The sequence below is a fragment of the Ursus arctos genome, unplaced genomic scaffold, assembly GCF_023065955.2.
Source record: "Ursus arctos isolate Adak ecotype North America unplaced genomic scaffold, UrsArc2.0 scaffold_15, whole genome shotgun sequence".
In the NCBI taxonomy this organism is placed as follows: Eukaryota; Metazoa; Chordata; class Mammalia; order Carnivora; family Ursidae; genus Ursus; species Ursus arctos.
The window spans coordinates 40,761,007-40,788,111 of record NW_026622819.1 but is presented as its reverse complement, the minus strand read 5'-3'; the positions used below and the strand labels follow the sequence as shown (position 1 = coordinate 40,788,111).

Below are 27,105 nucleotides of genomic sequence, written 5' to 3'. Positions count from 1 at the left end.
TCGATCCGATGACCGTTAGATGACCTGAGCCAAAACCAAGAGTTGGACACTTAACTGAGCCACTCAGGTGCCCCTAAGCTACAGAGTTTAAAAAGCCTTGGTAGGGGCGCCTGGGTGGCACAGCGGTTAGGCGTCTGCCTTCGGCTCAGGGTGATCCTGGCGTTATGGGATCGAGCCCCACATCAGGCTCCTCCACTATGAGCCTGCTTCTTCCTCTCCCACTCCCCCTGCTTGTGTTCCCTCTCTCGCTGGCTGTCTCTATCTCTGTCGAATAAATAAATAAAAAATCTTCAAAAAAAAAAGAAGCCTTGGTAGATCCTTAATAAATTAAAACAAACATGCGTTCCTGTGCTTCAAAAAAATAAATCTGTAAGGGCATTCAGGGAATGTGGGGGAAAAGTTAGGATGAAATGGATTAGGGAACACAGCCGTAGGCAAAGAAAGTTGGGGTAGCCCTCCTGGCAATACCAAGTCAGTGCCAGGAAGTTAAGTTTAGGCTCTGTCCTGACCTCTATCCTCAGCCTCAAGGTGAGGGAGCTGAGCTTGACCTTCACAATAAGCCAGAAATCCCCAGATTTCTGGGCTAATATGGTCCTAAGTAGGACTGTTCCAGGGCTCTTGGCAAAAGCAAATCCTCTGGAAAGAACCACAGTTGAGGCCCTCTGGCTTCCCACAGATTAGGTTCAACAAAGTAGGACCCCCTCCCCCCCCCAAATACCAATGCATGAAAATAGGCACCAAATGAGAGTCAACAAAAACAGTTTTAATGTGCCCCAAGACTCCATATTAGAGTTAACAAAATACAATCTCATGTGAAATGTTTAAAGAAACAATAGAACAAGAAAGTAAGCAAAATATGAATAAACAGATGTCTTTGAAAAGGAAGTGAAACAATATAATAGTTACTGAAATTAAATACTCAGTGGATGGGTCCAATGGCAGATTAGAGCCAACAGAAGAAAGAAAGAATGAACTGCAAAGTAAAGCTGAAGAAATTCCAAAACAGAAAAGTTCAGTGGGATTGGAACTGGCTATCTTCCTGCATTGCTCCCTTCCCATTCTGCCCGAGCAAAAGCACTAGCCTTCCAGTTAACCTTCATTCACCTGGGTGATGATGTGGCTCCCTGTCATCTAGGAGTTTACTTTCAAGGTCATTTTCAATCTCTTAATGCAAAATCAGAGAAACCTTTCCCAAGACATGGCTTCAGGGAAGCCGTTGACAGTCTAAAGAGAAGATATATAAGGGACTTAAAATCGGTCAGTTCTGTCTTGGGGAGGAAGGGGTAAGTAGTCTTGTTGCATGTAGTTCTAAGGTGGGAGCATTTGGCCATTGGATAGGAGTTGTGGAGAGGTAGACCTGAGTTATCAAAGAGTTTTCTAAAAGAGCTGCTCAAAGAGGGAATACAACTGCTTAATGATGTAGGTATCTCCCCATCACTGGAGGCATATAAGTATAAACCAGACCCTCAAAGGCTAGTTCCATCAGAATCTCTTAGTGTGGCAGAGACCATTGTTTCCCAATATGCTTTTTCTTCATTTTCTATTGTAGAAAGGAGTCTCAATTTTTAGCTGGCTGTATGGTTGATCAGAATAAAGACTCCTCAGTGGTGCCTGTGTGGCTCAGTTGGTTAAGCACCTGACTCTTGATCTTGGGGTTATGAGTTCAAATACCACCCTGAGCTCCATGCTGAGGCATGGAACCTACTTAAAAAATAAATAAATAAAAATAGACTCCTCAGGCAGGTAAGTGTGGTCCATATGTCTAAGTTGTGGCCAATGTGATATAAGCAGAATTTGTGTATGCGATTTGCAGGAACTATCTTTTGGAATTATTAACTATAGTCACCTATATCATATCCCCAAAACTTACTTAATAGGAAGTGTCTTGAAGGGGAAAAGGCATACGCTTTAACCTTTCCTCTAGATAATTGCTTTCCGATCTCTGGTGGAACCTGTCACCTTATCAGACAGGCTCTCCCTGACCATCACAGATGAATTAGCATTCCCCACCTATCCCCCCACCCAGCCATTCTCAAGATATTTAACCATTTATTTGCTATATTCATAGCACTTAACTCCACCTGATACATACATCTATGTATTTCAGTCTACTAGCCCTCAGCCTTGAGCATGCATCAGATTCAGCGGATGGAGGCCTGAAGATTTGCATTTCTTTTTTTTTTTTTTTTTAAGATTTTATTTATTCGACGGAGATAGAGACAGCCAGCGAGAGAGGGAACACAAGCAGGGGGAGTGGGAGAGGAAGAAGCAGGCTCATAGCGGAGGAGCCTGGTGTGGGGCTCGATCCCATAATGCCGGGATCACGCCCTGAGCCGAAGGCAGACGCTTAACCGCTGTGCCACCCAGGCGCCCCTGAAGATTTGCATTTCTAACAAGATGTTAGGTGCTGCTGCTGTCAGTGGCCTAAAGACCACACTTTGAGAACTACAGGACTTGTCTTTTTAGGTTCACTGCTATATCCCATAACAGTGCATAAGTGATGGTGTTTTCTAGATATCTGTTGACTCAAATTACTGACATTACCTCATTTAATCACTTTGAGGTAAGTACTGTTATTATCCACGTTGCACATATGGGGAAACCAAGGGTCAGAGATAAGAGACTTGTGCAGGGGCACAGCTAGAAAGGGGTAGAGCTGGGATTTAAACCTGCACCTGTCTGTAACCACAGGTAGTGCCCTTAATCACTGCACTGTCATACCCCTGGCAGGCTGGGGCTCCGCAGTCCGACTGGCAAGGAGGTGGAGGAGGGGGAGGAGGCGAGGAGGGGGAGGAGGAGGAGCCTCCTGTCCTCCTTTCAGCTGAGGACAGGGAAGTAGATGGCAGCAGAGTCCTGCTCCTAAGGGAGCCTAGCCTCTGCCCTTTACTTGTGGCACTCATTTATAGGTGACCATGAGGTGGCAGCATCATTCTAATAGGAAGCTGCCTACTGGGATGGGGACTGTGTCTGGGTTCTGATCTGAGTTCTGCCACCATTTGTTGTCTGGCCCTAGGCATATCCCATGGGTCTATGGGTAGGCCTCAGTTTCCCCATCTTTATAGAGAGAAGATTAGATCTCCTTAATTTCCAAAGCGCCCTTTCAGCTCGAATGCCATCTCTAAAAGACAGGTACAACCATGAAAATTCAAATACCCCAAAACTAGTTGTACTATTTTTTTTTCTCCCCCACTGGAAAAAAAAAAAAGCATTACCACCATCACCCTCTACGAAAAACTACGAAAGCCCCGCCATAACAGTACTGTCCAAAAGAAATATAATGCAAGCCACAAAATTGAGCCACATGTAATTTCAAATTTTCTAGTAGACCTATTAATAAAGTAGAAAATAATATTAATTATAATAATAATATATTTTACTTGGGGCACCTGGGTGGCACAGTGGTTGGGCGTCTGCCTTCAGCTCAGGGCGTGATCCCGGCATTGTGGGATCAAGCCCCACATCGGGCTCCTCTGCTATGAGCCTGCTTCTTCCTCTCCACTCCCCCTGCTTGTGTTCCCTCTCTCGCTGGCTGTCTCTATCTCTGTCGAATAAATAAATAAAATCTTTTAAAAAAATTTATAAAAAAATAATAATATATTTTACTTAATGCAATAATCCAAAATATTTTCATTTCAACATAATAATCAATATGAAAATTATCAAGGTATTTTACATTCCTTTCTCACACTAAGTCTTTGAAATCCAGCACATTTCAATTTAGACTAGCTATGTTTAAGGCTTCAACTGCCACATGTGGCTAGTGGCTAGTAGACAGCACAGCCCTAGAATATTCATGGCAAATGTTCATTGAGGTAGGAACTGTGCTGAATGTTTTATATGCATTATCTTAATCCTCATAGCACCCAATGAAGTAAGCAAGGTTATTATCCTCTCACTTTTGCAGATGAAGAAACTGAGGTTCAGAGACACTGAGTGTCTTGACCAAGATCACACATTGAAAGTAAGCAGAAGACTCTGGATTTGAGCTTGTCTCTGTCTGTCTCCAGAATCTGGGCTCTTCGTCTTGACATAACCTTGCCCTGATGGTAGATATACAGTCATGGGGGGCCCACTGACGGAGTTCCAAATTCAGGGAGTGCACAAGCCTGGGAGTCAACAAGAGGGCCTGCGAGGGTAGGAGGCGAGGCCTTAAGCTGTCATTCTCCCACCCTACTTATGTATTTGGCAACGTCGAGCTTGCCTGGCAAACTACCAGTGACTCTGTCAAGGAGAAATCATGGTCTTAGGAGAACCATGTTTGCATGATGAATAACTGAGCTTACAAAAAAACCCAAAAAAACAACCCCCCAAAAAAAATTGCATCAGGAGAAAATGAAAATTGAGAACTGCAGAACGATAGGATTAAACTGCAGGTGAGGGCAGAAGAGGGTAGGATTCCAAGGGCCCGATGGTGGAGGTTATAGTAAAGTAAGAGCTTTCCCTCAGGGAAAATAATGATGATTATGTTAATACCTAAAATTTATTATGTACTTACCAAGCAACTTAAATGTAGCATCTTATTATTAATCCTCATAATCACACTAGGAAGTAGGTACGACCGACTATCATTACCATGTTGCAGATGAGGAAACTGAGGCACAAGACACAGTAGGTAGCAGAGTTGAGATTCAGCCAGAACAACTCGGTCTGGAGTCCATGTTTTGGATTGCTATGCTATCCCGCTGCCTAGAATAGGCTGCTCATGGAGGTAGTGAGCTCTTTGTCTCTGGAGTCATGCAAACAGATTATCAGGGATGTGAGGACATGCTCAAGAAGTGTCATTCCTGTGTAGAAACCTGGTGAATTGATACTAAGCTTGTCTGGAGAGTAATGGTGGAAATTGCCCACATGAAACAAAGATGGGGAAAGAATCCCATCTGCCTTTCAAATCTATCCCATTGGAATTAGGGGCACAGGAGGCATGGCCTTCACTGCGACTGGCCGAAGTGAGTAAGGGGGCTGTGCAGGCAGCATGGCATGGCAGTGAAGAGAATGGAATCTGCGGACAGCTCAGACCTGTGTCCGAGTCCCAGCTCTAACACCAGCGCCCTTAGCTCGTGCTTGTACAGCTCGGTAATCTCCCTGAGGCTCCTAGGGCTGTTGTGACAATAAAGTGAGAAACCATGTTGTGGGAATGTGTTACACTCAGTCACAGAGGTGAGATACTAAGAGGGAACGAAAGCCAAGAACGAAGGCCTTGGTGTACTTCAGGAAGTTTCACTTTTTCCTCAAATCCAGTAGACAGTGCTGTTGGTGGCAGCATTTGGGGAATGAGCTGCCATGTCGAGGCAGGAGGGCTGAGTCCCGTGGAACAGAAGAACAGAGGTGTCGGGGAGCTGGTTTGGCTGCCATGGACGGGACGCACTGGGGAGGAGGCTGGGTGACAGAGTGGCCTTGCTTGGCGGGGCAGCTTCTGCAGAAACACCTCACTGTGGAGGAGCTGGGCAGGCTTCCTCAGCCCCATCCATGCCTGCCCCCTTCCCTCCTGAGTCATTCACATCCACCCACGTGCCCAAAAGCCATGACCTGAGTCCTCTTCCAGCTGCTGCCCCCAACCTCTCTGGTCCCCCTCGCATACTGGCATCATTTTTCCCAGTCACCTCCCGACCTGGTTCACTGATCTCCTGTCTCCAACTCCCATGGCCTCCATGTGGCCACGCCCAGTGGGCCTCTCCTCTACCTTGTCCTCTCAGCAGTATCTGACAGTTAATGTTCGTCCAACATTCCTTTACTGGGCTCTGTGAGAGCACCCTCTCCTGGCTTTCCCTCTCCCTGACGCCTCCTCTGCACTGGTCAGGGCTGCTCCTCCATCTAGACTTAAACGTTGAGGGTCCCTAGAGCTCAGCTCTAGTCCCGTGGTTGTAAATACCATCTGTAACTTGATCACTTACAAGTGTCTATGTTCACTCTTTTTTTAAGTTTCAGTCTGGTACCGTCAACCGTCTCCTTGATGTCTGCATGTGGGTGTCACACAGAATGCAGCCAAAACTAAACTCTGGAGTCCGCCTGTTCCAGAATGTGCTCTCCCATCTTTCCCATCTTGATGAATGCCACCGTCTATTGTGCCCAAAGGCAGGTGCTGACATCTCTCCCTTTAAAACAGCTATGGAATCCATCCACTTCTCCCTGTCTCCACCACCATTGGAAATCACCACCATTTTTCACCTAAACTACTTCTCTCCTAACTGGTCTCCAGGCTCCCACTCCTGCTCCCCTTAAATCTATATGCTACACATCATTTTAAAACATTAACCAAACCAGCCCCTTCCTGCCTCACACCCTCTGCTAGCTTCCCATCGTTTTAAAATAATAACCCACAAACACCCAAGCCTGCGTGATCGCTGGCCCTTGCTTATCCCATTGACAACACTTGAAACCACTCTCCCCCTTGCTCAAAATGCTCAGACGTATGGCATTTCTTTCTGTTCCTCAAATGTGCCAAGGGCTTCCTGTTTCTGTGAATGACATCATCTTCTCTGTCACCCAAGTAGGAATGCTAAGCAGCATCTTGGTCCCACCCCTTTCTCCAGAGAGGCCCAAGTCGAGTCTGGTCCAAGTCCTGTGGACTTTCGTCCTGACCTTTTTACTCTTCATCCCCTTTCCTCCATGCTCCCAGCCACAGGCTCCATCAGGCCTTGCCTCTCCAGCTTGACTTTTCACCACAGCCTCCTAACTGGTCTCCACCTCCAGCTACAGAATGACCCCTGACCCCCAAGCTTAACCGCAGCCACTGGTAGCCTGGTGTCTGACTGATATCTGACTCCTGCTCCACCAAAGCCTGGGGCTCAGCTCTCGTCGGGTGTCTTCAAATGCCCCTGTATCCTAGTGCCTGCCGTGGAACTGGTGCTTGGTGCATGTTTGTTGGGTGAATGAATCATAGGGGAGGACTACTCAGTCCGCCCTGCTCAGAGGCACTAACTGAGATCCAAGTCCAAAGGCTACTTACCTGCCTACCAGATGGCACCTGGCAGAAGAGTCTGGGAGTTCCAGATCCTAAATTGGTTGTAGAACATCTGACCTTGGGCAAATCAGATCCTTTCCTTGCTCAGTTGTCCCTTCAATAAGATGGGAAGAAACAGAATAGCTGGTCTCCTTTTCCCAGAAGCATTGTACTATATTCAGGGCCTTTTGTTACAAAGTGCTTTCCATCCAGGCTCTCCTTAGACCTTCACAGCAGTCCCACGAGGCAGTGGGGATTATCAGTCCCTATTGTACAGATTCTTAACGAAGCAGCCCGAGCCATTCTGTTAAAACACAATCAGATAACAGCACTCCTCTGCTCAAAAGCTTCCCATGGCTCTTGATTTCACTCAGAGTAAAAGCCAAAGTCATGAACATAGCCACAGGGTCTGGCTGCATACGTCACTGACCTCATGTCCATTCACTCTATAGCTCAGTGGCTCCACTCCAGCCACACTAGCCTCCTTGCTCTTCCTCAACCATGCCAAGCACATCCCCACCGGGGGGCCTTTGCTCTGGCTGTTCCTTCTGCCGAGGACACTTCCCCAGACTTGGGCTTGGTAAACCACCTCACCTCCTTCAGACCTGTCCTCAAATCTGGCCTTGCCAGTGAGGACCATCCCAACACCCTATAATGTGCTGCAACCTGCCCCCATCCACCTGCCCCAGCAGTACCTTCCCTCTTTCCCAGCTTGCTCATCTCTAACGGAATCGTTTACTTGTTTGCCTCCCTGTAGAATGTCAGTTCCATAAGGGCAGAGATAGTTCTCTGTTTTGTTCATTGATGTAGCCCAAGTACCCAGGACAGTGCCTGGCACAAAGTAGATGTGCAATACGTAATTGTGGAATGAATGAATGAATGAATGAATGAATGAAGTGAAGTAAGTAACTTGCCTGGGGCGGGTAAAGCAGATGCGAGACTGGAAACCAGACTTGCTGCTTCTCCCACAAAGAGCCCCTTTTCTGGCTCTGCGTTCATGGCCCAAGTGTACGAGGATCCACGGAGGTCCCACCCTGAAAGGATGGCCAGGCCATGTGGGGTGTGGACAGGGCTGGACATGCACAGCCTGCCTGCCACCTGGGGCGGCTCTTCCCTCTCAGGGACTTAGGGACTAAGGAGAACAGGATGGGCTTGAGGTCCTGGGAGACCCCACCTCCCGGCTCACCCAAGTGAACTGGCAGGAACTCACACCTCTGGAGCCTGGAGGACCCAGAGCAAAGGAGGGTAGGCGTTTCAACTGACCAGCTCGACGGGTACGGTATGAGACTCCCAGGAGGGTCCCTGGTGGGAGGATACACATGCTCGAACAAACACGCTCGCTGCTCCCTTCTGTTGAGCAGCTCCGAATCTCTACACAGGCAGGGTTCCTGATTCAGAGTTAGCCAGTTTGCAGGAAAAATCATAATGAGCTACCCCAGCTTCATTGCGCACTTAGCCTCTATGTCAGGCCTGTGTGTATGCACTCATTCAGTTCTCCCAGCGACCCAGTAAGACAGGTTCTATCGTATGCCTGCTTTATAGATGAGGAAACGGAGGCAAAGGGGAGTTAAATGATCCGCTTAAAATCACACATCTAGTAAGTGGTAGAGCTGGAATTCTTTCCTATCAAAAAACAAAGCAAAACAAAACAACTCTTGATAGTTACTGAGAAAGTCCTACACAGATTACAACACACAGTATGTGCCTGTGCTGTGAAAGAGCCCTCTGTCCCCTCAAGCATCAGTGTAAGAGTGATGGGAATGTAGTGTCTTAGGAGCCAGCACAGTTCCTGCATAGAATTTGTATACAATTGCCTTTTTTCCAGCCATTTATTATGATGAATTTCAAACATACAGAAAAGCGATCATTCCTATACCCACCATCTATAGCCAACTCTTGTTAATTTTATCTATTGTCTATCTGTATCTTTTTTCTGAACCATTTGAAAATAAGTAGGAAACATCATGTCATGTCACCTCCAAGTATTTCATTCAGCCTTCAGCCTCTAAAAAAGAAATACTCACTTAATAGCCAAAAATTCCATTATCACACCTAAGAAAAATAATAATTCCCAAATGTCCTCTAATATTCTATCCAGATTCACATTTCCTTAATTTCTCAAAAATTATCTTTTGTAGCTTTTTTTTTTTTTTTTTAAAACCAGAATCTTGTCAAGATTTGCAAACTGCAGGGACGCCTGGGTGGCTCAGTCAGTTAAGCGTCTGCCTTTGGCTCAGGTCATGATCCCAGGGTCCTGGGATTGAGTCCCACATCGGGCTCCTTTTTTTTTTTTTTTAAAGATTTTATTTATTTATTTGACAGAGAGAGAAACCGCCAGCGAGAGAGGGAACACAAGCAGGGAGAGTGGGAGAGGAAGAAGCAGGCTCCCAGCGGAGGAGCCTGATGTGGGACTCGATCCCAGAATGCCGGGACCATGCCCTGAGCTGAAGGCAGACGCTTAACGACTGAGCCACCCAGGCGCCCCCCACATTGGGCTCCTTGCTCACTGGCAAGCCTGCTTCTCCCTCTGCCTGCCACTCCCCCTGCTTGTGCTCTCTCTCTTGCTCTCTCTGTCTCTGACAAATAAATTAAATCTTTTTAAAAAGATTCACACATTGCATCTGGTTATTACATTTGTTTAATCTTGTTTTTAAGATGTTATTTTTTTGTAATCTCTACACCAAACATGGCACTCGAACTCATAACTCTGAGATCAAGAGTCGTACTTTCCACTGATTGAGCCAGCAAGGTGCCCCTACATTTCTTTCTTTCTTTTCTTTTTTTAAGATTATTTATTTATTTGAGAGAGAGCAGAATAAGCAAGAACATGAGTAGGGGGAAGAGGTAGAGGGAGATGCAGACCGCCCCCCCCCCCCCCCCCGCTGAGCAGGGAGCCCGATGTGAGGCTCGATCCCAGGACCCTGGGATCATGACCTGAGCGAAGGCAGCTGCTTAACCAACTGAGTCATTCAGGTGCCCCTCCCCTACATTTCTTTAATCTTTTAAAATATAAAACCCTCTCCACACACACATCTTTTTCATGGCATTGACCCTTTGATGGTAACAGCCACGGTCTTGCCGATTGTCCCTGGATTTGTTTCCTCATGGTGTCATTTAACTTGTTCTTCTACTCCTCTAATTACTGTAAACTGGAACTTAGGTCTAAAGGTAGATTCAGGTTAATGATTTTTTAGAAAAGATATTTCATGGCATAATGTCAGTTTGTCCCACTGTTGGTGATGCTAAAAGTTTGATCACTTGGTAGTGACAGCAATAAAGTGCCTTTCCTTCTTTGCCACCAACAGGAACTTTTGGGATGATACTGCAGCGTGTGGATAACCTGTTGCCCTCCATTCATCTCATGGTTTTGGCATCCATTGGTGGCCCTTGCCTGAACCAGCTATTATACTGGGGTTATATAAAGGCGATTTTCTTTCTGTCTTTTACGTTAGTTTTCCTGCATTCTTCTGTTTTTTTTTTTTTTTTCTTTATCAAGTGGGATTGAACAATAGTTTCTTCCAAGGAGGCAAGGTAAATTATTCTAATTGATTTTGGAATTGTCCCATATCTGGCTGGCAGGTGCCCATTCAAGTTGGATCCTGGATCCTTCTTTTTTAAAGGAGCCCCATTTAAAAGATTTTATTTATTTAGAGAGAGAGCATGAGCATCAGGGGGCGGTAGGGGGGGGGAAAGAGAGAATCTCAAGCAGATTCTGCACTGAACGTGGAACTGACTCAGGGCTTGATCTTTTTTTTTTTTTTTTAAGATTTTATTTATTTATTTGACAGAGATAGAGACAGCCAGCGAGAGAGGGAACACAAGCAGGGGGAGTGGGAGAGGAAGAAGCAGGCTCCCAGCGGAGGAGCCTGATGTGGGTCTTGATCCCAGAACGCCGGGATCGCGCCCTGAGCCAAAGGCAGATGCTTAACTACTGAGCCACCTAGGCATCCCAGGGCTTGATCTTATGACCCTGAGATCATGACCTGAGCTGAAATCAAGAGTCAGACTCTCAACTGACTGAGCCACCCAGTCACCCCAGATCCTGGATCCTTCTGACAAATCCCAGTAGTCTGAGCATTTCCTTGCTTTCTGGAAAAAAAAAAAAAGATGTCTCCAACACACCTATCTGTATTTTCTTTTCCTCTGCCCTGTGATCCAGCTATTGGAACTTGGATGTAAATACAGGAAGTCTGACCCAGAGCTCTTTTGTTTAACTTCAGGGGCCAGTCTCAGCTCTGTGTGACATTGGGCCAGTTCCTTTCCCCTTTCTGAGCCAGACTTTCTCCATCTGAATAATGGGAGAGCTGAATTCTGCCTTAACCCTGTATCCCCCTAAGGATGTGTCACATACCAAGCCTTCCTACTTTCTATCACTTTGTCTCCTTCCCCATGGAAGGAGAGGGGTGGCACAGAACTCCTACACTGGACAGTGGGGCCTATGTGACAACTGGGACCTTTTACCTTTTTAGAAAAGATGGAGGGAGCCAACCCTGGGGAAACTCAGTCTTAGGGTCCAAGTTCCTGGCTGGAATTGGTCTACAGCCTCCTCTGGGCAAGGCCAGGTTGATCTTTGGGGTCATCCTCAGCCTTTACCTAAAGTTGCTTCACAGGGGAAAGGGTTTGGGCTACCATTTTGTTTTCACAATCAGCCTAGAATCAATTGACTTTGATGCATTTTTTTCTTTATTTTTAAATTTAGTTTTACTTTGTAGCCAAGTTACAAATTTACATATTTAAAGAATCAAATACTTCTATAAGGCTTGCTGTGAAAATAGCATTTCCTCACCTTCCTCTTTATACTATTTCAAACTTTTTTTAGCCGATTCTTTTGGTATTTATCTCTATACCTCTGAATAGCTTCTGGTATTACTTCCTGGTTTTTTAATTTTAAACATTATCTGGTTGGTTTTTCACAGTGGAAGATGAAGATTTAGCCCTCTTTCCTCCTCTGTCCCTCTATGTTACTCTTTCTGTCCTCTCAAACTCCCTTATGCCTCTACATTTCTTTAATCTTTTAAAATATAAAACCCTCTCCACACACACATCTTTTTCATGGCATTGATCCTTTGATGGTAACAGTCACTGTCTTGCAAACTGTCCTTGGATTTGTTTGTTTCCTCATGGTGTCATTTAACTTGTTCTTCTACCCCTCTAATTACTGTAATATTGTATGTTTGGTTATGTATGATCAGCATTCAATGTTCACCATATTATGACAGTGTGTACACCATTCAATTTGAGCTACACAGTATACTAGGATTATTATACATTTCCTAAATAACTTTTGTTTTCCCAAGACTTAATAGTTGTCTTGGTTTTTCATTTATTTAATTTTCTTTCTTTTTTTTTAAATTAAGTTTTTTATTTTAGTTCCAGTATAGTTAACATACAGTGTTATATTAGTTCCAGTGGTACAATAGAGTGATTCAACAATTCTGTATATTACTCAGGGCTCATCATGGCAAGTGTACTCTTTAGTCCCCATTACCTTTCACCCATCCCCCACCCACTTCCCCTCTAGTAACCATCAGTTTGTTCTCTGTAGTTAAGAGTCTGTTTCTTGGTTTGTCTCTCTCTCTTTTTTCTTTTCCTTTGCTGATTTTCTTTTGTTTCTTAAATTCTACATAAGAGTGAAATCATATATTTGTCTTTCTCTGACTTAGTTGCTTAGTATTATACTCTTTAGCTTCATTCATGTTGTTGCAAATGGCAAGACTTCAATTATTATGGCTGAATAATATTCAATTGTGTTCCTTTCCATCTTATCCATCATCTTTTGATGGACACTGGGGCTGCTTCAATAGCTTGGATATTGTAAATAATGGAGCAATAAACATAGGGAAGCGTGTATCCCTTTGAGTTCGTGTTTTTGCATTTTGGGGGTAAATACCTAGTAGTGTGATTGCTGGATTGTAGGGCAGTTCCATTTTTAGCTTTTTGAGGAACCTCCATACAGTCTTCCAGAATGGCTGCACAGTTCACATTTCCACCAACAGTGCATGAGTGTCCCTTTATTTGCTTAATTTTTTATGAAATTATCATAATTTAACCTCATACTCTCCAACAATTATCTAAATTGCCTCTCGGTACCTCCAGGCCTATCAGATATCTATCAAGTTTGTCATGTTGAGGAGATGTCTTTCAGAGCTCCTGGGCCTGATCCAATGTAGATGTTTGGTTTACTCCTAGAATTTCTGTGTGCCACCCTCCTGGGGATCCCAATTCCCTCTCACAAATTGAATTTCAGTTTCCTGTGTCCCAGGGCTTCTCTTATTTTTAGTGAACTTCATTTTGATAGAGCATAACTTCCTGAAGCTTTCTGAGAAAGGAAGAATTTTGAGATGTTGAATGAGAATATCTTAACAACACCCACTATTTGATAATTTGGCTTAGTAAAGACTCTAGGGTGGAAATCATTTTCCCATAGACTTTTGAGGGCATTGCTCCAATCTTCGGGTTTCCAGGGTTGCTGTTAAGAAGTCCAAAGTCATTGTGATTCCTGGGTTTTTGTATATGTTGTTGTTGGTTTTTTTTTCCCCTTTTTGAAATTTGGAATTTGTGGAATCTTTTCTTTGTCTTTATTTTTCTGAAAACTCAACCATGATGTCCATTGGTTTGAAACTATTTTATGCCTTTTCCTTGGTACTCACTGGGCCCTTTTAATTTGGAAATGTATGCCCTTGAGTTCTGGAAATGGTACTGAGCTATTTCACTGATGATTTCTTCCCCCAGATTTTCTCTGTTCTCTATTTCTTAAGCTCTGATATTTGGCTGTTGGGCTTCCCAGATTGGTTTTAATTCTCTTTTCTTTCTTTCTTTTTTTTTTTAAAGATTTTATTTATTTATTTGACAGAGAGACAGCCAGCGAGAGAGGGAACACAAGCAGGGGGAGTGGGAGAGGAAGAAGCAGGCTCCCAGCGGAGGAGCCTAATGTGGGACTCGATCCCATAACGCCGGGATCACGCCCTGAGCCGAAGGTAGACGCTTAACAACTGCGCCACCCGGGCGCCCCTAATTCTCTTTTCTTTCTGATTTTTCTTTTTATCCTTGTGGGAAATTTATCTTTCTGAGACACTAAAAAAACTTTATTTTCTATCTACCAATTGTTTAATATCTGCCTTGTACTTTTAATCTTCAATAGCTGTGTTTTTCTTCTAATAGTACCTATATCTTTATAGCATCCTATTCTTGTTTCATGGGTACAGTATCATCTTTTATGTCCCTAAGGCTATTCATGGCCATTTGTTTTCCTCCATGGTGCTTTTTTGGGGTTTGGTTATTTGTTCATTCTCTTTTATGTTGGAGGCTTTCTTCAGATGTTCCATGATCCTTGATTGTCTAAACAACCAAATGGAAGCTGTGATCCATGAGTAGGGCTTATCTGCTGAGGGCTTCCCTGTAGCATTATCTGTTGATTGGGGAATCCCCAGTGTCAGAATATTCAGATCATTCCTCCTGGTACGGTCATGTTCCCCAAAGAAGGATCTTTCCATGTATTACCTGAGGGAGAGGCCTGCCTTCTAGTATTCTGGGAACTCTCAGCTTTAGTGCTGGGCCATGCCCTTTACTATGCCTGGGGATAAACTTCTAGCCTTCTCTCAGAGAGGGTAAGGGTACTCGGGGAGGGAGAGGAAGTGGGTATCCAGCTGTTTCATAAAAAGACTTAAACCAATCCTCTTCTTAACCCCACATTTACTCCCACCCAGCGCCTAATATCCCAATTCCCGAGCCTATTCTGCCATGTAAATAGGTAGCTTCTCAGCTTTTCTAGCTGCAGGGTTAGGATTCAGATTTCTGGGGTCTGCTACAAGATATACCACTGGTCCATATGCTCCCCAGCTTCCAAAATTCTGCTGCTGCTTTCTCTTCTGTCCTCTTTGTCCTATAGTTTACATAAAAAAAAAGAGTCATTTGAGAGAGGAAGCAAAGCTGGTATGTGTGTTCTAGCCATCCTTACCAAGAAATCTTTTTTTAAAATGGAGCTATAATTCACATACCACAATATTCAAGCTTTTAAAATTGTACAACTCAGTGGTTTTCCATATATCCACAAAGTTGTGTAACCTTCAACACTATCTAATTCCAGAATATTTTCATCACCCCAAAAGGAAACCCTGTACCCGTTAGCAATCATCCTCTATACCCCGTCCTCTGCCCCCTCCCCACCCCCAGCCTCTGGCAGCCACTAATCTACTTGCTGTCTCTACGGATTTGCCTATTCCAGACATTTCACAGAAATAGAAGCATACAATATGTAGCCTTTTATGTCTGGCTTATTTCATGTAGCATAATGTTTTCCAAATTCAAACATTTCGTGGCATGAATCAGTACTTCATTGTTTCTTAAAAACAACAGTTCTGTTGAGATTTTAACTCCTCTTTATGGCTAAATAATATTCTATTGTATGGATATGCCACATTTTATTCACTCACTCATCAGTTGATGGCTATTTGGGTTGTTTTCATTTTTGGGGTGCTAGGAATAATGGCACTCTGAATATTTGTGTACAAGTTTTGTGTGGGGGTATGCTTTCATTTCTCTTATGCAGATATCTAGGAGCAGAATTACTGGGTCACATGATAACTCTGTGTTCAATTTTTTGAGGAATTACCACATTGTTTTTCAAAGTAGCTGTACCATTTTATTTTTTTAAAGTAAGCTCTCTTCCCAAGGTGGTGCTGGAACTCACGACCCTAAGATCAAGCGTCGCATGCTCTACCGGCCGAGCCAGCCAGGCGGTCCAGCTGCACCATTTCACATTCCCACCGGCGAGAATGAGAGAATGACAGTTTTACTTTTTCCACGTCTTGGCAATATTGCTATTGTCTGTCTTTCTGATGAGAGCCCTCAGAGTGGGCGTGAGTGGCGCCTCGTTGTGCCTTTGATGTGCGTTGCCCTAAAGACTCGTGACGTGGAGCGTCTTTTCATGTGCGTATTGACCATTTGCCCAACTTTGGAGAAAAATCTACTGAAATCCTATGCCCATTTGGAATCAGGTTGTCTTGTGACTACTGAGTTCTAATACCTCTTTATATATTCTGGACATTAGATCCTTATTAGATATATCATTTGTAAATATTTTCTCCTATTTTATGGGCTGACCTCACTTTCTTAATAGTGACCTTTGAAGTACACACACTATTTTTCTTTGTCACTTGTTTTTTAAGAAATGTCTTTCAAAAGTCTTATTTTAAAAATAGCTTTATCGAGGTATAATTGACGCATAATAAACTTTACGTATTTAAAGTGCACAATTTGGCAAACTTTGACGTATGCATACATCATGAAAATAGCTCTACAATCAAGATAATGCCCCCACAGTTTCTTTGTGCCCCTTTGTCATCCTTCCTTTTTGTCCCTTCCTGCACTGCCCTCCACCCCCAACTACTCATCTCTTTTCTATCACTGTAAATTAGTTTGCATTTCCTAGAATTTTATCTAAACGGAATCATACAGTATATATTCTTTTGTTCTGGCTTCTTTCATTTAGCATAATTATTTTGAGACTCATCCAGGTGGTATGAGTATCAATAGTTCATTCCTTTTTATTCCATTGTATGGATGAACCACAGTTTGTTTTTCTAGTCACCTGTTGATGGACATTTGGGTCGTTTCCAGTTGGGGGCTGTTATGAATATTTGTGCTCAAGTTTGTACGGATACATGATCTCATTTGTCTTGATTATCCAGAAAATATCTGGTAAATATTTGAGTAACAGTTTCATTCCTTGAGCATCTCCTAAATGCCTATTTAGGACCTGTGCTAAATGCTTATTTAATCTTATATCTCTGCAAGTTTAGTATTATTGTCCTTCCTTTCCCAAGGAGAAAACCAATTCAGAAAGGTCCAGGGGCTGGCCCAGGCCATGGGGCTAGGTAGGGGCTTTCTGACTTGGGATTTGAACTCAGGTCTGGTGCATCGAAGGGCGTGTCTGCTTTTTTCCCTCCCCTCAAAATACATATACTATTCCCCTTGATTCTTGACATCTAAGACTCATTGAATCTTCAAACCACAAAGCTTTTATTTATTTTTTTAAGATTTTATTTATTCATTCATGAGAGACAGCGAGAGAGAGGCAGAGGCAGAGGGAGAAGCAGACTCCCCTTGGAGCAGGGAGCCCGGTGTAGGACTCAGTCCCAGGACCCTGAGATCACTACCTGAAGGCAGATGCCCAACCAACTGAGCCACCTAGGTGCCCAGACCACAAAGTTTTTAAATTAAAAATTTCTAAAATTACAAAAAAAAATTAATGTAAATTTTGAAATACATAAAAGACATAAAGATTGATAAAACAAATATGGTAGGTAAGCCACAAGATAGTGAGAAATAAAACCTTGCCAACATAGTTAAATCTCCCTTGGGTTACCCTTACCAGGCCCTCCGCAGAGGCCCCCACTGTCCTGAATTTGAACCACATGGTTTGGACATCAGCATGCCCAGGAGCAGAGTGGTTAAAACCACGGAGTCCCCACTTCTGGGATGCATGATCCCGAGCAAGCGCAGAGCCTCTCAAAGCCTCAGTGTCCCTACCTATAAATGGACATAATGAAATAAAACAGTACTCAAAGGGTCACTTTAAAGATTCAATGAAACAAAGCATGTAAAACAATTAGCATGGTGCCTGGCACAGAGGAAAGCTTAGTAAGTGGCAGCAAATGTTAGTACCAGAGCCTTAGAACTCTGGACTCAGGTTCATAAAATGGTCAAGTTAGAAGGGAGCCATGGGGAACACTGAGCCCATCACCGCCCCCCCCACCTTCTGCACCCACTCACCAGTGGGGGAGCAGGGAAGACAAAGACATTTTCTGTTTCAAAGTGATTTCCCATCTAGGGAGTGAATGTTTGCCTGTTTCTCGAAATATCCAAAGTGCCTTATGAATCCAAAGGTCTGCCCGGAAACAAGTGATGAGGGCCCTGAGCAGCCAATGAAAGTATGCCGGCCTTTCTACCTGTCTGGGGAGCCCCCGCCTCCCCATCCTGCCCTGTTAAAGGCAGCTTTGCCCAAGTGGGGGTATTTCCAGCTTTGTGATTTTCACTTCCACTTTTACCAGGTGGGCGGAGTGGCCTCCGGTGGACAAATCAGATTCCTCCTCAGCTCCAACTTCAGAGGTAAACCAGGGGTGCAGGGTCCCAGACACCCAGGTGGCGGCGGCAGCGGCAGTAGCAGCAGCAGCAGCAGCAGCAGCAGCAGAAAGTGTGGGGAAGACCAGAGGCCAGAACCATGGAAGACCAGCGCGACCTTATCTCCAACCATGAGCAGCTGCCCATGCTGGGCCAGCGCCCTGGTGCCCCAGAGAGGTATGTGTGAGCTGCAGAGGGAGCGCACAAATCCTGGACCACACAGACGTGCCCGGGTGCCGCGGGAGGAGCACTGGGCAGGGAGCCACAGGACAGATGGATTCAGGCCCTGACCCTGGGGGATTTTGAGCAAGTCTCTGGCCTGCTCTGGGCTTCTCCCGCCAGTAAAATGAGGGAGCTTCTCTATGGCAGGAGTTTTAAATTTCTTTGCATGATACACTTCTGTTCTCAAAATCACAAGAGAGCTCCGGATTCTCCCCCTAGACATTCACACTCTATCAGGGACTTCACAGACCCCCTGAAGCTGGACCGCGAATCCTGGGTTACAAAGCTTGGACTAGATTTGGAAAATGTTATGGATCCTAGATGGAGAAGCAGAGTTTCTCAGAGAGGATGGTAGCAGCTGCTCTTCACAGTGGAGTTTCTCCCTCGTCCCCATGGATAGGTGTATGCGTTTGTACCGGGGAGCGTGGTCACAGGTGTTTGTAGAGTGGATGGACACGTCCGCCATTGCGGGAGGGATTGAGAGATGACGGGAGGAGTCAGAAAAAGGCAAACGGGGGCTCTAGCTAAATTTTTAGAAGGGACTGAAGGTTGACGTGGGTCATGCCCTGCCTCTGTCCCTCTCCATTGCTGCAAGGGACCAGTGCAGCCATCCAGAGGACCCTGGGACCCCTTTCCCAGCCCCAGGATTGTCTCATCCAGGTGTTTCCCTGAGAAAGAAAGAAAGAAAGAAAGAAAGAAAGAAAGAAAGAAAGAAAGAAAGAAAGGGGGTTAGAATGCAGCTACCCCATGGGCCCTCTCTCCCCAATCTTCAAAAAGTAATTTGTAAATTGGGGTAATCGGCTGGCTCAGTCAGTAGAGCATGGGACTCTTGATCTCAGGGTTGTGGGTTTGAGCCCCATGTTGGACGTAGAGAAGACTTAAAAATCTTTGAAAAAAAAAAGTAATTTGCAAATTATAGGGACTCAGAGCTATGATGTCAGCTGTTGCCAGGCAGAGAGGAGTTTGGGAGAGACGCTCAGAGATGTCATGAGGAACTGCATTCTGGGGGACAGGTGTGACCAGATAGAGACCATTAGAACATTCCAGTGAAAATCCCAAGGAATCCCAGGCCTAGGAGGGCTGACTCTCCTGTGAGGGCTAGATTCTGGTCCAGGTTCTGCTGCCGTCACATGTGACTTGGACAAATGGCTACTTCTCTCTGGGTCTCAGTAATAATAAAAACAATGATGACACTAGTCATGATAATAGCTCCCTTTCACTGACTACCTGTCACCAGTCCTCAGCCAGGGTTAGTAATTCTATGATTAGTTATGTGCTAGACCCAACCCTAACTCTCACAGTAACCCTGTAAGTCCGGCACTTTTATTATCCCCATAAGAGAAAATTGAGGCTTTGTTAGTTAGCAGCTTACCGAAGTTATCATAGCTAGTGAGTATTGGAGTCAGAATTTGAATCCAGGACTAGCCTGATTTCGAAGTGTGAACTCACTCTACCACTGGCCCCCTTCTAGAGTCAGGGTTTGCAGAGAGGGGAGGGAGGGTCACCCCGTGAATCGCAGACCTCGTGCAAGTTCAGTGTACAGAGAGGGTGCCCCCTCCTCAAATCCTTGCCTGGCTCTCCGTTTAGTTCACTGACTGCTTCTGAAACTGGCCCTGGCCCTGTGCGCAGTCCATTCCAGCCTTGAGCCTGTTCCTCAGACCCCTTTGTGAACACTCTGCCTCACAACATTTGTATCACGCTTCCTGCTAATTCTGGTTAGCTCCTGACTTCAGCCAATTATTATTATTATTATTTATTCAAGAAGGAGGCAGTGGAAAGGAGGAAATGAAGAGAGTGGTGGCAAGATTTGGCAGTCATCCAGAACCAGGGGACCTGCATTCAAGAGGCAGAAAGAGGAAGGAAGCCAGACGCTAAAGTTAACTATTATCCCCTGAGAACAGTACTCAGTGCTGTGTACCTAGGTATGGGGCCAAGAGCTTTACTCTCGTGATCTTAACAACCCTTTGAGTAGCTGTTCCTAACTCAGGTTACTCAGAGGGGTTGACTTGCCTCTGCTCCCTGAACTAAGGGGGTGGCAGAGCCAGGATCCACTTCAGGTCTCATCTCCACTACGACTGTAGATTCTTGGGCTTTATGAGAAACTGAGGTTCAGAGAAGGTATAGTGGAAGGTAGAACTGGGACGAGGTGGGTGTGGGGTTGCAGAAGGGGTGAGCAGTGTAGATAACGGGCTGGAGAGCTTGAACCCAGGCATGACCCAGGCTGGGGTGGACGTTCACAGAAGCCGGGCCACCCCTGTTCCAGGAGAAGGCCAAGAAGTGGTACTTGTTTTCCCCTCCTGTCTGGTCTCCTCCTTTTCCCCACGCAGGATTTTTGCTTTCTCCTAACAGAACAACAATCTTTTGTGCTGGACCTTGGCCCAGAACATGTAGAGGACTGGCAAGCCGAGAGCCAATGAGAATGAGCTATGTGTGTGATGTCATGAGTTACTAGGCAGAAGGGTCTCCTGGAGTTTCCTAAACTGTGGTTTGGTTCCTGGAGTAAGCAGGGTGCAGTCTCATGCTGACAGTTTCCAGTGGGGTTCTGGTAGTCCCACCCCTGGGGTGAGGTGGGAGAAAACAGGCCAGGAACTCTCAGGGTCCTGGGGCAGGATCCTTATATTCCCTAAGCTGTGACACGTTCATGTGCTTCCAAAACTGTATCCAAGGCCAACAGCTCCAAGGACTGAGGTCTGACCACCCCTCCCTGTGCAGCCAACTCATTGAAAGAATGTGAGACATTCTCCCAGTCGCACAGGCTCAGGCACCATACTCCTACTGAAATCCCCCAGGTGAATAGCACCATCTGAAATACTTCTGTAGTCACAGTCAGATCTTACCTCAAAGAAGAAAACCACCAAATCCTAGAATTGCTGAGGTGAGAGGCACCCACATGACAGGCCCAGAGAATGGCAGAGACTTGCTCAAAGACACAGAGAGTGTGGAGTGAGGATGTGTCCCCAGAGGGGGTGGTGCCTGACTATGCTTGTCTGACATTTTCCACTGCCCCCAGCCTGCTCCTGAAATGTCAAGGCCTCACTTCTCGTTTTCAGGTGGGCCACACGCACTGCCGTCCAGGGCCCACTTCCTTCCCTTTTCTCTGATTTCACTGAAGGGGTTGGGTAGGTCGGGGGGTGAAAACCCCCTTCCCTTTGAGAGCAAGGGGAGGGGGCTGTGAGATCCTCGGGAGACCCCCTGGCAGAAAGAACTGGGGAGACCCTCCATGTCAAGCCCTTGTTGCACAGGTGGCACCGAGGCCCAGAAAGGACAAGGCACTTGTCCCTGGCTCTTCCCCCCTCATCCTAGGTCCAGGAGCAGCGGTAGGATTTAGGAGGACTAAAGCAGGAGGACTCCAGCTCGGGACGGCTGTAGGAGCAGCAGTGGTTGGAACCGTGGGGCGGGGGGAGGCCTCGAGCTGTGTGTCCACAGGCACTTGCTGTCTGTGCTGTGTGTTTGTAAGGGGTAGCTGAGGTGGGGGAGGGGCTGACGGAAATGGGGGGCATTCCCCCGCTCTCAGTCAGTCCTTGGGGCAGCCGCCTCTGTGGCCCCTCCTCTGACCTATCTCCTTCCCCCCAACAGCAAGTGCAGCCGAGGAGCTCTGTACACAGGCTTTTCTGTCCTGGTGGCTCTGCTCCTGGCCGGCCAGGCCACCACCGCCTACTTCCTGTACCAGCAGCAGGGCCGGCTGGACAAGCTCACGGTCACCTCACAGAACCTGCAGCTGGAGAGCCTGCGCATGAAGCTTCCCAAGCGTGCGTGCCCCACCTCCCTCCTGACGTCCCCCACCAGCCATCCTTCCCTCGAGACCCCATTCCTGCACCCAGCTGGGCCCCCTGTCTTCTCCCTTGGGTCTGGAATTCCAGTCCCTCCTCGCTGGGTTTGAGATCTTGGGCCCCAGTCTGTGTACTCTCTTCCCTGGGCACTGGGGCCACCCTCATACTGTCCCTCCTGTTCCCACAGCTTCCAAGCCTTTGAACAAGATGAGGGTCGCCACCCCCATGCTGATGCAGGCGCTGCCCATGTCAGGCCTGCTCCAGGGGGTAAGGACAACCCCAGGGCGTGGGCCGGGGGGGCCTGGGTGGAGGGCAGGGGCCGAGGGCCAGGGGAGGACAGCTGAGCCAGGAAAAGCCCAGCTGGGGAGGGTGGGGGAGCTCCTGGGGGAGGAGAGGCCTGCCTTAGGAAGAAGAGGGTTCCCGGGCTGGGGGAGGAGCGAGCCTCTCGGGCCGACCCTGGGCCGTTTACAAAATGCTTCAGGTTTCCCAGAGCACATCACGGCCCCTCCCTTCTCAAAGCCCTGATGTCCTATAGGGGTAACGTTTCTGTCATAAAACAGTCCGCTGCCCACGAAGCCCTGGGCAGGGAAGCTTATGCGGCTTTGACCACTGAGGACGTTGGCACAGTAAAGGGACGTGCCTGAGCTCCCCTTGGGCTCCTACTCCGAGGGGCCGAGGCAGGCCTGTTCCTGTGGAGCACCTGGAAGCCCGGACTCTTACCCAGACCCGGAGCTGCTGGCTCTGTCCCAGGGACCCTCCTCTGTGGGTACTGGTAACCCCCGTTTCTTTCCTTCCACAGCCCGTGCAGAACGCCACCAAGTATGGCAACATGACACAGGACCACGTGATGCACATGCTTCTGGTGAGTGGGACCCCACGAGTGGCCCTGCCTGCCCACCCAGGGTTCCTGCGACAGCGTGCGCCAAGGCCTGCACCTTTCCGGGCTCACCGGATTAGCCAAGGAACGCCGGCGTGCCCCTTACCTGTCCGATGCCGTCTAGCCCTGCCCGCCGCTTTTTTGAGTGTCTGAGGTGGAGCATGAGGCCCAAAGCCCAGAAGGGACTTGCTCAAGATGCCCGTTTTTCCTCCCCAAGTTTCTGCTGCATGTCTACTCTGCAGCCGGCACCGTGCACTGGGCTCCCACTGGGAAGCAATCAGACTCTGCTTCCAACCGCACGGGGGTCCCAGGCTAACAGGGGAGATAGACAAGGGACCAGGGGATAAGGGACATGCAGAGGAAAGCAGCAGGGGACCCAACTGAGTGGGGGGATGGGAGGGGGTGGTGAGGAGGGGAGACCTGGAGGATGAGTAGGAGTCTGCAAGTAGAAGACGGTGGGTTACGGGTAGAACCAGGCCTGGAACCTGGGTCGCCGAGCTCCCAGCCCTGGGACCCTATAGCCGTGCCGCTGGAAGGCCCTCGCTGCCTCCCCGTCCTTGGCTCCATTACGGCAGAGATCCAGGGGAACGCGGGTGGCACATTCCACCGTGCCTGCCAGAGAGCTCTTTTTAGACCTTCCTTCCTGCCTTGCTCCCCCACAGGAAGCTGACCCCCTGAAGGTGTACCCGAAGCTGAAGGGGAGCTTCCCAGAGAACCTGAAACACCTGAAGAAAACCATGGAGACCCTGGATTGGAAGGTCGGCAGCTTTCCCGCACGCTCCCTCTCCTCTGACACCTCGCACAGGGCTGGGAGGAGTGTAAGGGGTGGGCCGGGGAAGCCGGGCTCGGAAGCGAGACACAGCGCGCCAACAGAGCCGCAGACGTGAAGGCGGAACCGCCTCGACCAGACCCTACAGGTCTCTAAGAGGGAACCTGGCTGCCGCTGGACTCTGGGGTGTTGGGTCCCTGTCGGACCCTCCACGTCCGTGCCCAGGGGCGAAGTCAGACAGGGTCGGAGCCTGACCGCTTGCCTCTATCCCGTTAGGTCTTCGAGAACTGGATGTATCAGTGGCTCCTGTTTGAAATGAGCAAGAACTCCCTGGAGGATAAGCCCGAGGTTCCACTAAAAGGTATGGGGAGTCTTGGGATGCCAGGGCTTCTGGAAGCTCCCTTGGGGCTCTCTGGGAGCTGCAGAAGTTAGGACCTAGAGCCCTCCCAGATCCCAGCACTGGGACTCTCCCAGTCTCTCTCGACTCTCACTCCTGTCTCTCCTGCCTGTTCCTTCTGGGCTTGGCGGCTCCTCCTCAGACTCCCTTTAGAGGCTGCCCTCCCTCGCGGAGGGTCGCACTGCACACGTGGGCCTGGAGCAAAACGGCCTGACACATCCCAGGAGTCATCACAGTGACCTTCTCCACGCAACCCCGCGCAGGTTTTAGTGAGGGGGCCGGGCAGGGCTCGCGACCCCAGCTGCAGAGGGCCCCCCGAGCTCGCACAGCCAGTACATGCCAGACGAGAGGACTTTGGGGTTCTTGCGTCTTGGGGACATGTACGCTAGGATTTTCAGCCTGAGAGCCTCAGAGTGCCCTGTCTTCATCCTGGCGCTCATCCGTCATGCAGCTCGGGCAGGGGTCTTCCCTCTGGGCTTCGGTTTGGGACGTGGAAGATCAATGGCCCACCCCACCCGAGGCCTCCGGTTTTCTAAACGTAGATTTGTAAAAGCCACCTGCGACGCCATCGTGACCAACTCCCAGCGGTTGTCTGTATCCCTCTACAACATGCTCGAAGCCCCATTTGTACTTGGATAACTCCAGTAACAGAGGCTCAGACTTCCCAAGATGCCCATTGCTTTTCCCTAGAAATAAGAATCACAGGCACAATTCTACACTTTAATAGGCACGGAGTGTCAGAAGAAACCATCAAGCTCTGGGAGAAGTTAGTGTGGCCATGCACTTCCTCTTCGATCTCACAGCTTGTTGGTCCAGGCCTTAGTTTCCCCATCTGTGCCAGGGATAGTGAGCACAGCCACGGGGCCGAAGGCATCAGGCCCCAGCCGTGGTATGCGGATCTCTGGTTCTGCGGAGCTTCCGGCGCAGGGTCTGCTCACTCACTGTCTTCACCATGCCTGTCGCTTCAGTACTGACCAAGTGCCAGGAGGAGGTCAGCCGCGTCCCCGCCGTCCACCCTGGCACGTTCAGGCCCCAGTGCGACGAGAACGGCGACTATAAGCCGCTGCAGTGCTTTGGGAGCACTGGCTACTGCTGGTGCGTCTTCCCCAACGGCACCGAGGTCCCCCACACCAGGAGCCGCGGGCACCACAACTGCAGTGGTAAGCACTGCCTACGCGGCCAGGGAGCGCCGAAGGAGCAGGACTGCAGAGGCCCTCCCGGCACACATGGGGCCGGGCCACTCGGCTCCGAGGGGGCAGCCACTCAGCCGCCCTTGTCCATGCATGTCCTCCACCACCTGTGCACTCATCAGTTTGTCCCTCGGTCCTTTCTCTCCTTACATCCACTCACCTCCTCCCTCACCTGTCCTTCGTCCTTCCTCTGTGACGCTCGCGCAGCCGGGCGCCACCCGCGGGACAGCCGGGGCTCCTACAGGCCCTCCGCTCTCGCACAGCACTCCTCCCTCGGCCTGCCCCGAGCACGCCTTGTCGCTGCCATCCAACAAGCGTCCTGCTCCCGCGGGCACGAGGCTGGAGGCTAGGCTGGCGAGAATGACCCCGGCCCCTCGCCCGTGGGTGTGGGCGGCTGGACTGCCAAGTGACACATGGCCTTGCTGCTCCCTTGCAGAGCCGCTGGACCTGGAAGACCTGTCATCCGGACTGGGCATGACCAAGCCGGACCTGGGCCAAGGTAAGGGCCCCTGCAGGGGTCATCGGGCCCCAGCAGCTTATCCCCCGAGGGGCTGAATCCCTCATGGACAGAGGGCTGGCGTAGCGTGACCCTGGGCCATCCTCCAACGTCCCTAGAACATCCATTTCACACCCGAGGACCACGACTAGGGGCTGTGGGGGTGGGGAGTCCTCAACTGCTCTAAGATCCCAGGATGCTGGGAAGGGGCAGGGACAACAGATGACCCCAACCCTAACCTGCTGCTTCTCTTCTCCGTAGCGGGCATTTGAGAAGAGCAGATGCAGACGCCGGCACGCAGCCCGCCCCGCATGGCCACTGCCTCCTTGCTCCCCTCTACCCCCAACCCTAGCCCCCCATTTCCTTCCCTTTTACACTGCTCCCCCACTGTCTCCCACTCTGTGCCTCCTTCCACGACACCCTGGCACCTGGCTCTCCACCATCCTTAGACCCAAGTCACATCAGAGTGGTGCAGATTTAACGACGCAGGAGGGCCCTGCTGCCCCACGCCCCATCCATCTGAGGAACGAATGGCCCAAGGAGGAAGACCAGGAGCTCGGCTGATCCCCATTTCAGCCTCCAACATGGAGCCCCAAGATCCAGGCCCACAGATGAGATGGAAGGTGCAGGGAGAGGGGACAGTGCTGCCCCACCCCCAACACGTTAGCTGTTCCTGCCCTTTGGGCCTTGCCTTTCTAGCCTATTTAGCTCCCCTCTCCAGCAGCACCCACCCAGGACCAGCCTCTCCACAATGCCCTCACTTATGCCAAACCCCCTCCCCTCTGTGCAGCCAAGCTTGTCACTGGCCCTCAGGGCCGCTGCTCTGTGAGAATAAAAGGTAGTAATAGAACACATCTGGCTCCTGACTGTTGTTGGGATCTGGCTCGTGGACCCCAAGGAGTGACCGAGACCTTGAATCCAGCAGTCTGGGTGGGAGGGCACAGCCCAGGGAGCCCAACCCGATGCCGTGGGGCCCGGCTGCGCTGTGGGGAGGCACTCTTTGGACACAGCCATGCTTGGTTCCCATGGTAACGCACAGGCATACTCTACTTCCCAAAAGAAATAAACAACTATGGGCAAGAGCCTCAGTGTAAGTTCCTCTTGATTCAACTTCCACTTTCCCAGATGCCCGTTATTTCTATACTAAGAACAGCGGGAGTGTGAGGACAGGCGGCAGTGGCACAAGGCCCCAGTGTCGGGACTACCAGGAAGGGGGCACTACCAGGAAGGCCCTACGTAGACCGGACCTGTTCCAGGAGGGGAGAGAAGCCAATATGGGGCAGGGCCCTGAGTGCAGGGTGCAGCCAGATGCCAACCTGAGTC

General features: G+C 48.6%; 1 protein-coding gene across 1 annotated transcript; it reads left to right on the top strand.

Moving 5' to 3' along the window:
- The first annotated feature begins 17,799 nt into the window (after positions 1-17,799).
- On the top strand, positions 17,800-26,634 carry CD74 (CD74 molecule). The gene is given in 10 exon segments (XM_026510769.3): positions 17,800-18,156; positions 18,159-18,238; positions 21,860-22,032; positions 22,241-22,320; positions 22,853-22,915; positions 23,593-23,688; positions 23,976-24,060; positions 25,065-25,256; positions 25,723-25,785; positions 26,044-26,634. Coding segments are annotated over 10 exon segments (1,185 nt in total). The 5' UTR covers positions 17,800-17,814; the 3' UTR covers positions 26,055-26,634.
- The last annotated feature ends 471 nt before the right edge of the window (positions 26,635-27,105 follow it).